Genomic DNA, 12,705 nt, shown 5'->3' on the forward strand with positions numbered 1-12,705 from the left:
GTGCTATAAACACACTAACCACGCCACTTGTGCAGTCAGCCTGCTCTTGTCCAGGCAGTAATGAATGTCTCCACTGGGCGTTTGTGGCCTGATAGTCTGCCAGAAAGCCAGTTCTCTTTGGTCCGTGCAAACATCTGTTCTTCGTTTGTAACATCAATATAGCCATCTCTGTGTTTTTATGGATGGACTCTTTCCTTGCTTGAGTCTCTCTAACATGCACACTCTGGAGACACAGCAACATTCCATAGGGCAGCTCTTGAATTCGTCATTGAGCAGTGAAATATTTTCTCATCAATCCTTTTTATTGAATTCTTTCGTGCAGTTGATAGCACATGCACAAGTTAGCCAGCTTTCTGATGACTTGGCCAAATGAAAATAGTTTTCCTTCTGACAAGTCCCAAAGCATGAACTACAAATTCATGTGTCTCTATAAATTTTCCAGGCCCCATTTGTTAGTCAATTGGGTTTCTGCCTTTGGACAGTTGCGCCTATCGAATCTCATTGTTTACCTAAAATGTCATTTTTAATCACCCACTAAACTTTGCTACATCTATCAAAGTTGCAGATTAAATCCACCTGCAGGTGATGTGAGGAGAGAAGCACATTATGAATAAAAAAAAAATAGAAAGAGTCAATATTACCATGTAACACTACGTTTATTTAAAAACCTTCCAGATACTTTAGAAGTGTGCTTCACATTCAGTAGAAAGTAGGCGCCTTGACAAATAGGTTTCTTTTGTGGAGTTATACTACTATATCACTAAGGCTTACAGTAAGTAACTGTTCCTGCCACCTCAAATGGCCACAGGTGGACAAGTGCTGTTTTTCTGCTATCCATTGTTCTGGGCCCACTCACTGACAGTCATTATTACACTCCAGAGACATCTTATAATGTCTCCTTCTTTACTGAGGGCTACCCCTGAACACACCCTTTAGAAGACTTATGTGCTACACAAACTTGCACCATTCCTACCAGAGTGTCTGCTGTCCCTCTCCTTGGCACCTAGTACATTGTGCAGCTCTGGTTTTGAGTCTGTCCAACTTCACAAAGGTGAAGTTATTTCGCCCAATTGCCACCTTGTGAGTACTAAGGGGCATATTTATACTCCGTTTGCGCCGGAATATCGTCGTTTTTTTTGACGCAATTCCGACGCAAAACTAACTCCATATTTATACTTTGGCGTTAGATGCGTCTAGCGCCAAAGTCCATGGAGTTAGCATCATTTTTTAGCGTGGACACCTACTTTGCGTTAATTATATGCAAGGTAGGCGTTCCCGTCTAAAAAATCGACTCCGAGGCATGTGCATCGGATTTATACTCCCGGGCAAAATTCACGCCCGGGAGTGGGCGGGCCAAAAAAAATGACGTACGCCCGCTTTTGCGCCGTTTTTTAGCGCCTGCAAAAGGCAGGCGTTAAGGGACCTGTGGGCTCTGAAGGAGCCCAGAGGTGCCCTCCCATGCCCCCAGGCACACCCCCTGTCACCCTTGCCCACCCCAGGAGGACACCCAAGGCAGGAGGGACCCATCCCAGGGACATTAAGGTAAGTTCAGGTAAGTTTTTTTTTTTTGTGGCATAGGGGGGCCTGATTTGTGCCCCCCTACATGCCACTATGCCCAATGGCCATGCCCAGGGGACAGAAGACCCCTGGGCATGGCCATTGGGCAAGGGGGCATGACTCCTGTCTTTGCTAAGACAGGAGTCATTTCTATGGGGGTTGGGAGTGAAAAAAAATGGCGCAAATCGGGTTGAGGCGAAAAAATTGCCTCAACCTGACTTGCCCCATTTCTTGACGCCCAAGCCCCAAATCCCCCTACGCCGGCGCTGCCTGGTGTACGTCTTTTTTTTAACGCACACCAGACGGCGCCGGTGGCTAACGCCGGCTAACGTCATTCAATAAATACGGCGCCCGCATGGCGCTTCAGAATGGCGTTAGCCGGCGCTAATTGTTTTGACGCAAAACTGCGTTAGTGCAGTTTTGCGTCAAAAAGTATAAATATGGGCCTAAGTTTTGATTAGACCTCAAATTTACGCAGCAGCAAACTCAAGTCAGTCAATGCTTGTGATCAATTACTTAAAGGCACTTTTTTGAATACTTGTAAATTGAACAATACAGAGTGGCTAAGCTGTCAACATTTGCAAATATGGGTCAATGTGGTGGACACAGCACTCAGTTTCATGGCGGCCCTCTTCCTTTCCACAAAGGGGCAATTGAAATAGAGTGGCCTCAAGCACATTTGAGACTGCTGCAGACAATACTACCACTCTCCTGCGCTGGGCTGGTGGCAGTGCAGGTTATGTGACTTTAGGACAATGTACGAAGAAATGTGTTTGCAATTTCATAATTGCAAATTTTTGTGATTCGCAATTAGGACATCGCAAACAGTGATGTACTAATGTGTCTTTGATACATTTAGCGATTCCCAGTGGGTCACAAATGGACCAATATTCATGAAGTAGGTCAAAAATTGCATCCCATTGGGAACGGCCAGATATCACAGGAATGGTGGCCTGCTGGAGTCAGCAGACCCAGATGTCTGACTGCTTTTTAAATAAAGCATTTTTTTAAAATGCAGCCTCTTTTCCTTAATAAAGGAAATGGGCTGCATTTCAAAAAGAAAACTGAAAAGATTTCTTTCCAATTTTTAAGAGTGGGCAGTGGTCCGTGGGAATACTGTCTACTCTTTTTCACCCTCATTTACAAAGGGGAAGGGGCCCCTTGGGGGACCCCTACCTATGTATGAATAAGTTACCACCATTTTGAAATTGGTGGCAAACTGCAAGTGTTTGCAACCACATTTTGGTCGTAAAACACTCATACATTCCACTGCAGGTCGCTATTAGGAAAGGAAACCCTTAAAACAACCTTTCCTAACACCAAAACGCAGCCCCTCTGTAAATCGGACTGTTTGTGGCTGCTAAAACGTTCTGTACATCTGGTCCTTTATGTCTACATCAAGAGCATAAATTCCAGAATAAAACCTATCAAGCTGCACGGCAGGCTGAACTGTAATTTGTGGCTTATAGATAAAACAAATGGCCCATCAGTACATTGTTCTGTAATATTGCCTGAAAGCTCTAAGGCCTGCCTTCCAATACTCTAATCTTGGAGCAATCACTCCATTCCATGTTAAGAAAACAAGGGGTAGGTATTAGAAACAATCTGGAAAACAGGCACTAAAAAGTGCTATGCAAAACAGTGAGTCATTTTAGTCAGCCTGTAAATTCTTAGTTCAAAAAAGAACAGAAAATAGGTTGCATGGCTAACATATTTAATTATGTACTTGCATAATATTTCTTTCTTTCCCATTACATAATTCTTGAGTCAGCATTAATGCAATACATGATTAACAGTAACATGGGAGGGTGAAGACTTCTGCTCTGCCAGAGTTTTCCCCAATCCGCACTCTGCACAGAGTTCTGAAAAACTCCGCTAAGTGATGCAGAGCAGAGTTTTTTCTCTTGCTCGCAAACGTCAAGTTGGTGAGCGCAAACAAGAGAAATCGCTAAGTTGGAGAGCGCAACAGTAAGGATTACACTCCAAAGACAGATGAGAAAGCTGCCGCTTGCATTGAGGAAGCTGCCGCTCAAGTAGAAAATCTACACGTGCTGCAAAAAGAATTTAGTGCCCTCTGGCACTCCGCATGATGCCGTTTACACTGATTTTACATCACAGGAGACACTCCCATGCTGAAAAACAGTGCGAACAACGCGCCTTACCAAAACTCTGCCGCTTGTGAAGCTTTGCATAGTGCTACAGAGTTTTTTCAGCACTTCGCAAACTCTGCCCAGGCCTACTCATAACCTGTGCCCGAAATAATAGGATGAGTGACTGGTTCTTACGGACTTACTCTTGAAGCCTTCATAAGCTATTACTGAGGTTGTATGCAGACCCCACAAATGATAACTCATTACACAACAATGGAATGTAGCCAAAAACGAGTAATTGCTGTGTTTTTATGAATCTGCAATGGTTTTATATATTAGTAGTACTTCAAGTACTAAAGAAGGAGGCAGGTCAATACACTATACTGTAATGATCCCCAACTTGGTCTGTGCAGCATCATGGAAGTTGTAGGACTTGCATTGAGTCAATCAAATATATTGAGATGTACATGTATTTGTACATAGCAACACAAATTAAATGCCATATGGCCTATTAGACCAATATATAAGAGAAATTACTTACATGTTTGACAGCAAGTATTTTCGATTTGTTTCACCGTACCCTAGAAAGGAGAAAGTAGCTCATATCAGTCAAGCATAAAGTATGAAACGCTTAGAACAATGACTTCTGATTCAAAGTATAGTATGCCTACACCTAGCACATGAATTCAGATGAATAAAAGTGCACACGTTCTGCTATGTGTAACAAAAGAACTTGTGGAAAGCCACTTTTAGTAAGGTAAAGCGTCTCGACTTGAGGCCAGAGAATTGTTTTTACTTGTCATATAAAGACCTGAGACAAGGAAGGGTCATAGCAGTTGTGCTCCTTATAATAAATCTGTATTATCTTGTACCACTAAAACATTACATTAAATGTAATTAAGGGCCAGATGTACAAAGGAGTTTTGCAGGAGGAGTCAGTGAATCAGTCCATTTGAGAGTGCAAAAAAACATTTTTGAATGTACAAAGCCCTATTACCAACCAATTGACTTCTTTTCCGCATTCCAAAAATCTATAGTACGGTTTGGGGGTTTCATCATTCACGTCCTTATGTGGCATGATGTCAATTACATAACTGTGGGAGAGCAGATGACAACCTTATTGAAAGAGGGTCTGGAACAATTTTAGATACTTTTGTATATAGGTATTTCTGTAATTATATCCGGGTTGGCTGGGGACGGAGTTGTCAAAGGTGAGTGGATATAGTGGCCTCCATCCACTGAAAGCCGTTCTAGCCATACCTATTCCTGAAGCACTCACAACTTGAGAAGAAATGTTACAAATATTATTACCAAAGATAATGGGCTGAGATTATGCTGACAGTTTGCTGATCTTTTACCTGTATTGACCAATATGATTAGGAATAATTCAGAATTGTTAGACCTGTCAGCCTGATTGGGAATAAGCTAATGTTACCATGTCTTAAGGAATAAGCTCATACACTTTAGCACTGGTTAGCAAGGTAAAGTGTGAAGAGTCCCAAGGCCAGAAAAATCAAGATAAGAATGAAATGGCAAAGGAAGGCAAAACATTTAGTGGAAGACCACACTAGGGCCAACAGGTCTAACACACCCTCTGTTAGGTTTGGCCAACAGGGCAAGTAAACCTAAATTGTGGAGTTCAACAGGAATTTGTCTTTGCCCCTATTTTGTCTGCTAAAATAAACAAATGACATTATTTTCTTATGGAACCTGGTCAGGACATTCTCCTGGGTAAAGCTAAACCTTCCCCAGAATTTTTGTATGCTGATGATGCTGTCCCTATGAAGAGCAACCCCAAAAGGCTTCAACATCTAGTTGATAACTATATTTTTCATGAATGAATTTGGTTTGGACTCTAACCTGACTAACATTTTTCACATGGCATGTGATCCTAGAAAATCCCTGAGTTTGCATATTTGGGAGTAACATTCAACCCAGAGATTACATGGGCACCTTGTCTCATTCGTAGATGACAGATTTAGCCAGTCAGTCAATCAATCTATCAATCAATCAGTGAATTTATAAAGCGTGCTATGTACCCGACAGGGTTTCGAGGCGCAGGGGGTAGGGGGGGGGGGTGCTGCTAGCGTTCGAAGAGCCATGTCTTGAGGAGTCTCCTGAAGGTGAGGAGGTCCTGGGTCTGGCGTAGTGAGGTGGGGAGAGAGTTCCAGGTCTTGGCGGCGAGGAAGGAGAAGGATCTGCCGCCAGAGGTCTTGCGCTGGATTCGGGGGGCGAGGGCGAGGTTGGCGGAGCGGAGTTGACGTGTGGGGACGTAGAAGTTGAGTCTGGTGTTTAGGTAGGTGGGTCCGGTGTTGTGTAGTGCCTTGTGTGCGTGGGTGAGGAGTTTGAAGGTGATCCTTTTATCCACAGGGAGCCCGTGGAGGTTCTTCAGATGGGGGGAGATGGGACATCGGCGGGGTATGTCGAGGATCAGGCGGGCGGATGCGTTCTGTATGAGTAGGAGTCGTTTGATGTCTTTCGTTGGGATGCCTGTGTAGAGTGCGTTGCCGTAGTCAAGTCTGCTACTGACAAGGGCTTGAGTTACCGTCTTCCTGGTTCCTGTTGGAATCCACTTGAAGATCCTGCGGAGCATGCGGAGGGTGTTGAAACAAGAAGAGGAGACGGCGTTGATCTGTTTGGACATGGTGAGGGCAGAGTCAAGGACGAAGCTGAGGTTTCGTGCGTGGCTGGCTGGGGTGGGTGGGGGTCCGAGGGCGGTGGGCCACCAGGAGTCGTTCCAGGCCGAGGGGGTGCGTCCGAGGATGAGGACTTCCGTTTTGTCGGAGTTGAGCTTCAGGCGGCTGTTGTTCATCCACTCGGCGATGGATTTTAGTCCCTCGTGGAGGTTGGTTTTGGCGGTGAGCGGATCTTTGGTCAGGGAGAGGACGAGCTGGGTGTCGTCGGCGTAGGAGATGATGCTGAGGTTGTGATGACGGGCCAGTTGTGCGAGGGGGGCCATGTAGACGTTGAACAACGTTGGGCTAAGAGAGGAGCCTTGGGGGACGCCGCAGATGAGGTTGGTGGCTTTGGAGCGGAAGGGTGAGAGTCGGACTCTCTGGGTTCTGTCAGAGAGGAAGGATGAGATCCAGTTGAGGGCTTTGTCTTGGATGCCGGCTTCGTGGAGACGGGTTAGCAGGGTGCGGTGGCAGACTGTGTCGAAAGCGGCTGATAGGTCGAGGAGGATGAGGGCTGAGGTTTCGCCGTTGTCCATTTGTTGTCTGATTTCATCTGTGGCGGCGAGGAGTGTGGTCTCAGTGCTGTGGTTTCGTCTGAATCCAGATTGTGAGGGGTCTAGGATGGAGTTGTCTTCTAGGAAGTGGGCGAGCTGCGCGTTGACGATCTTCTCGATGACCTTCGCTGGAAAAGGGAGGAGAGAGATCGGTCGGAAGTTTTTGAGATCGTTGGGGTCAGCCTTGGGTTTCTTGAGGAGGGTTTGGATTTCTGCGTGCTTCCAGCTGTCCGGGAAGGTGGCGGTGTTGAAGGAGAGGTTGATGATCTTGCGGAGTTTGGGGGCGATGGTGGCGTCAGCTTTGTTGAAGACGTGATGTGGGCACGGGTCCGTGGGAGATCCTGAGTGGATGGAATTCATGGTTGTTAGGGTTTCGGCGTCGTCTACTTGGGTCCAGGTGGTGAGGCGGCAGGCGTGGGAGGAGTCGTCGGGGTGGGGTCTGGCGGAGGTGCGGTGTTGAAGCTGTCGTGGATGGTTGCGATTTTCTAATGGAAGAAGGTGGAGAGATCGTCGCAGAGTTTCTGGGAGGGAGGGACGTCGTTGACGTTGGCGTTAGGGTTAGAGAGTTCCTTCACGATGCAGAAGAGTTCTTTGCAGTCGTGTGCGTTGTTGTTGAGGCGTTCTGTGAAGTGGGCGCGCTGTTATGTTGGTGGGTTATGTTGTCAATTTTGCAAATAATTTAGGCAGCAAACCTATACTCTTTCTTTTCAAAATCTATAGAAGAAATTGTCTTCCTGCATTAGCTTATGGGGCTGCAATTTGGGGCCATTGTCATGTGTGTAGTCTTCAAGCTGAGGAAAATAGATTTTGTAGATGCCTCTTAGTTTTGCCTCAAAGCAGTCCACACGTTTTATCCATGAGGAACTGGACCTTAATTATGTAGGTGATCTGCTTAAGAAAGCTCCCATCCTCTTACGAATATCAGTTTGTGTTATTATCTACACAAAACTAAACAGACAGATTATTGAGGCCTGTTTAACTTGTGACTATGTTCTAAATAATATCATGCCTTAGATATGTTAAATCCATAACTGAAGAGTTAGGCAGGCCATCTTTATCTACGAGTTTTAAAAGAAGATAAGCTTTCAGTCAAAAACACTTTGGCAAAGCACAGGCATTCCTTTAGAGAAAGTGAGGAGTGATATAACCCCTCTCTGAGACTGTGGGCCTCATTTCAAGTTTGGCAGATGGGAAAGCCCATCAGCCACACTCCTCACAGGGTGGCCATTACCTTTATGGCGACAACCCCATTGGAGTTATAAAGAGTTACCCGCTAGGCTGGCGGTAGAAACCTTAGTTTTCGCCTGAATACCTGGCAGGAAACAGGCTACAGCATTGTCTCCAACTCATAATCGAGCCAGTGGCAATGCTGTAGCCAGCAGAGTGCACAAGCACCCTCACAATGTTTACTGTCTGCAAAGGAGACAGTGAACATTGCAATGGTTCTGGGCAGTGGGGCCCCTGCACCTGTTCTCCGCCAGCCTGGCTGAGAACAAGGTTGTAATCCGCAGGGCAGACCTGCATGCAGCGCTGCCCTGGCGAATTACGATCTCCACCACTGCCAGGATGCCGGGATCATGGATCCTGGCAGTGCTGGCAGTTCCCTGGTGGTCTAACCACCAGGATTTTACTGTGGCGGTCGGACCACCGCAACAGCTGCAGTCATGACCACCACCGCAAGTGTGGAGGTCTGAAGAACGCCACACTCGTAATGAAGCCCTTAATGTTACCCTCCAAACTACCCTGGATCTGAAACTATATTTTGCAATGAAGATGTATTTTCGCCGAAGAACTCATTTAACTAAATTCAGAATGGGCTCCATCTGCAGTTAGCTTTGTGATCCTCTTGTCCATTATGATACTGCTACAATTATGATCTGCCCTTGTGATGAATCCTCCCCTCAGTCGTTGCTACATTTATGTTTTTACTTGTTAGTGTTATTTACAGTGTACACAACAGTATCTGATTCCAGTGATGAAGAACCATGGATTGTCAAATGCAGTCCTGCCCTCTGTTTTTTACAACCTTTATCATCCGAGAAAGTATGTTTTTAGTAGGTAGTCTTTGAAAAGCTGCAGCATGACATCGCATTTCTTGCTTTTTAAAATGTTTATTTATTTTATATTTATTAAAATTGTAACTGTATGGCATATGTACTTTAATGGCTATTTTTATAATCGAATAGCAGCTTTTGAAACAAATTGAATTACAGTCAGTCCCTAAAAGTAGGTAAGTCTTACTGCCTTCAGGAAGACATGCATGTCTTTGCACAAAAATGCATAAAAGCAATTTTTACACACCTACTTCCTGCAAGTGTGATAATGAATGTGACTCATGCCAATGTGATTATTAGATGTCATGGAGTTGTGATTTCTTTTAACATCACTGCTACTTCCTGCAGTGCTGTTTATTCACAGTGTGTGGTCAACAGTACCACTAGGCACAGGCCATTATCCAGGAAATGAGCATCTGGGAAAAACTTTGTGTTCCCTTAGTGAGGTTTTTTGAAAGGTCGTTGATCAAACACTCATTTAGAAAGCGCCATCTTGGAGTAAGCAACATAGGGCTTCAATTATTTTTTAAACATCAGATTGTATGTTAACTTTTCTGGCCAGATTTAGATGTCACAACACCTCTGGGTGAAAGCAGGCCCTTACCTTGCTGTGACATGTAACACACTACATACAGGCCATTGAGAGAAATTAGGGCCTATATTTCACAGTGCATTATCCATTTGTACACATTTTATTGATTGACTTATTATGTGTAAGTTTCAGATATGCATAAACTAAATCACAGGTATTTACTTGTGTGGAAAACATAAATTCCTAGATAATCGAAAAGATAATGTACTGATACCATATTAGTGTGATTTCCCAAATATCCCTAGCAACTAGGCTAAGAGCAACAGGGCCCTCTTCCAGCTCTCCATAGTTGGCTTTCTACCTTTGATGGATGCGGCTCAGACAGGGATCTTTGCCTGACATCCTCGTCTGAAATAGCCCTCTTTCTGACACTTGATGCAAGTTATCACTTTGGGCTTGTGAGAGCTTTCCTGTCATGCTTTTTCCTGCCTTTTCCCCTGACTTGGACCCCAATTCCCTCTTTGTTTTAGCCCCCTTCCCCTGGAACATTGGGAACTGCCCTAGTTCTTATCTTCTGGTTTGGAGACAGACTGTGGAGAGGTCTTTTGTCCCCTTTTGACTTCAGTATATACTCAAAACAATGGTCCACCAAGAATTCATTCACATGAACGTGGTAGATAAGCAACAACATTTATTCTAAGCATACAATTGGTGTAGTAAACTCACTAATGCACTCGAGCCTTATGAATGTTTTTAATTAAATCAGAAAGTTAAAGTAACTACAAATATAATGTTGACAGCAAAGCACACTAATTATGGCTGGCTTCAAAGAATTTGCCACTTTCATTAATTTACATATGTGTGCATTTATAAACACATAGTGAAAGTTGTTGCCTGTACATAAAATTGTCACCTGTTCACTTCTTTGTGTTTTTTCACCTTGGGGCACAGTGATCGTTCATTCATCATAGCACCTCCTAATTGACATTTGTACAATTTCTATATTGTCTACAAATTACTTGTTACATGTAGTTACTATACTTTTCTGGTTCAATTAAAAAACCCACATGGAAAAGAGTGTACTAATGGTTTCACTACATTAATTGTATGCTTAGAATATATTTCTTTGCTTATCTAGAAAGTTCAGGAATGTTTTCCAGGTACGCCATTGTTTTGAGTATATCCCCTTTTGACTTCGAGCCATCCTGCCCCAGCTCTTTGTGAACAATGTTATGTTGGCTAGTCACTTGTCAGCCAACATTCATGTTGCCCTGGATCCTTCGCTGTCACATCTGACAGGTGGGGCGGAGCATTTCTCCAAGAGTCATTCACCAATCATCAGCTGGTTCGGGGTATAAAAATCCATAGCCTCCATCCCTCTCACCCACACATTCTAATCATGCAGCCCACCACCAATCCAAGTGTAAAACAGAACACTAATTGCTCACTTCCTGTCTCTCGTACTGAGCTGGATTCAATCCAAACCTCTTAATAAGAGCATCTTTCATCTGCTCGTACTGCATTTGCTCAGCTGCAGGCATCCTTCCAATGACTTGTCTCTTCCAGCAGCAAAGCATCATTGTTGCAGCCTTAGATACATCATTCAAAGGCCGAGCCTCGCAACCGATCTCAAAACTCACAAACCATTCCAAAATCCCTTACCTTTCCGCATACATGTTATTTTACTGCAGAACCTTGGCAAGCACACCAGAAAAGTTTGGAATGGAATACGTTTTCCCGGGGTAACTGTCTCTGCTGCCATCCTAAGTTTTTCCCCTCAGAAGCTATTCTCTCCCTCTCCAATTCCCTCTCATTTTCTTGTCTTGCCTTTCCCTTGCTCTGCATTTCTTTGCACAGTCCCATCTATTCTCTTTCACATTCCTCTTGTATTCTTGCTCCAAGTGAGATAACCTTAGCTTTTCCCTACCAAACTCCCTGGTCTTCTCCTCTTCTTCAGCATTTGCTATCTGGAGGGCCAATTGAAAAATCAACATTTATGCTAGACTTAACCATCCCAAGGGTATCATTCCCAGTGTCAATTTAGCCCTAGAAAAATTCCTCGGTAATTTCTAGTAAATACACAGGGAATTTCTGGTAAGCACATTTTGGAAATTACACACAGTGTCTCTGGAGGAACTATAAGTCTCCGAGGATCGGATTCTACAGCACTTCCTACCTTGGTTTGCAGCAACCTTACCTCCCCAGAATGTTTCAGCTTCTCTTCTCTCCTCCAGTTTTACTAACTAGGCTTTCACCAAACTCACAAGGATCTCCCTATCCTTGTTTCGGGAAGCCTTCCACCCTCTATCCAACTGCAGATCCATCCACTGATCTAAGGATAGGGTGTTACGGTCTACTTCTTTCATCCTTGTATCAGACATTGTTGCTGTGCAGGTTTTAAGGTAATGGGATTTGACCTACTATATTTGTATTGTGGCCTGAAGATCACCTTTTTAGGATCTCACATTGCTTTCTGCCAATTGTTAGGTCCTGTTCAGGAAGCCAAGGGGCAGGCAGCAACTACTCAGCCACAATTGTGGGGATTGAGGCCTTTTGCTGACCCAGGACCTTTCTTACTATGGTTTTGCAAACTGGGCCAAATACAACCATTTATTCATTTGATTCTTAATGGTAGTGAGGTGAGCAGTCACATGCTTCTTAGGGAGGTTAATGTGGGGGTTCTCATGCTCAGGAATCAATACCACCTTGCAGCACTGCAATAAGATTAATGTCCAGCCCCGTGTTTCCCCTTGTGGAAAACACAAATACACATGAACACAGAATTCCACTACATGGTGAATCTTGCACTTATACCCAATTCATGGGTGCAAGTCTGTGTTCTTTAAGGGGCCTCTGTTGACTGATTTAATTACCCCTCTAATTGTATCTTCATGAACCCCCCTCTTCTCTGGGTGCCCCCTTAAGTTCACATTTGGTGGTATGGTCTTTAGGTGCGGCTAGTGCTCACCCCAGTGTGGTCTCAATGCTCAACCTCTCATGCCCAGCCCCACTCAGTCTCTCTACCAGTTCACAGGAGCACAGCAGGGCCATGTTCATCTCTTATGTTGCAACGGAATCTCACGGGTTGCAGGGAGTTTCCAGGTAACAGACTGCAGCCTTCCAGAGAGCTACATGGCACCAGGTCCCCCAGCATGCTGAACAGATGGTCACATCAAGAGAGAAGGCTTCTGTGAGGGGCCCTTGTCTGAGCTGCTCACTGTGGGTCACAGCCCACTTTGACAC

The 12,705-nt window shown here is 44.6% G+C and overlaps 1 protein-coding gene across 1 annotated transcript in view; it reads right to left on the minus strand.

Annotated features, from left to right (window-relative positions):
• Positions 1–12,705, minus strand: part of VWF (von Willebrand factor) — a 1,017,342-nt gene that overhangs the window by 26,253 nt on the left and 978,384 nt on the right. Inside the window, exon 50 of the mRNA XM_069228440.1 lies at positions 4,189–4,228. Within this exon, the coding sequence (XP_069084541.1) occupies positions 4,189–4,228 (40 nt within the window). The remainder of the gene's footprint in view (positions 1–4,188; positions 4,229–12,705) is intronic.

The sequence above is a fragment of the Pleurodeles waltl genome, chromosome 4_1 (genome assembly GCF_031143425.1).
Source record: "Pleurodeles waltl isolate 20211129_DDA chromosome 4_1, aPleWal1.hap1.20221129, whole genome shotgun sequence".
NCBI lineage: Eukaryota > Metazoa > Chordata > Amphibia > Caudata > Salamandridae > Pleurodeles > Pleurodeles waltl.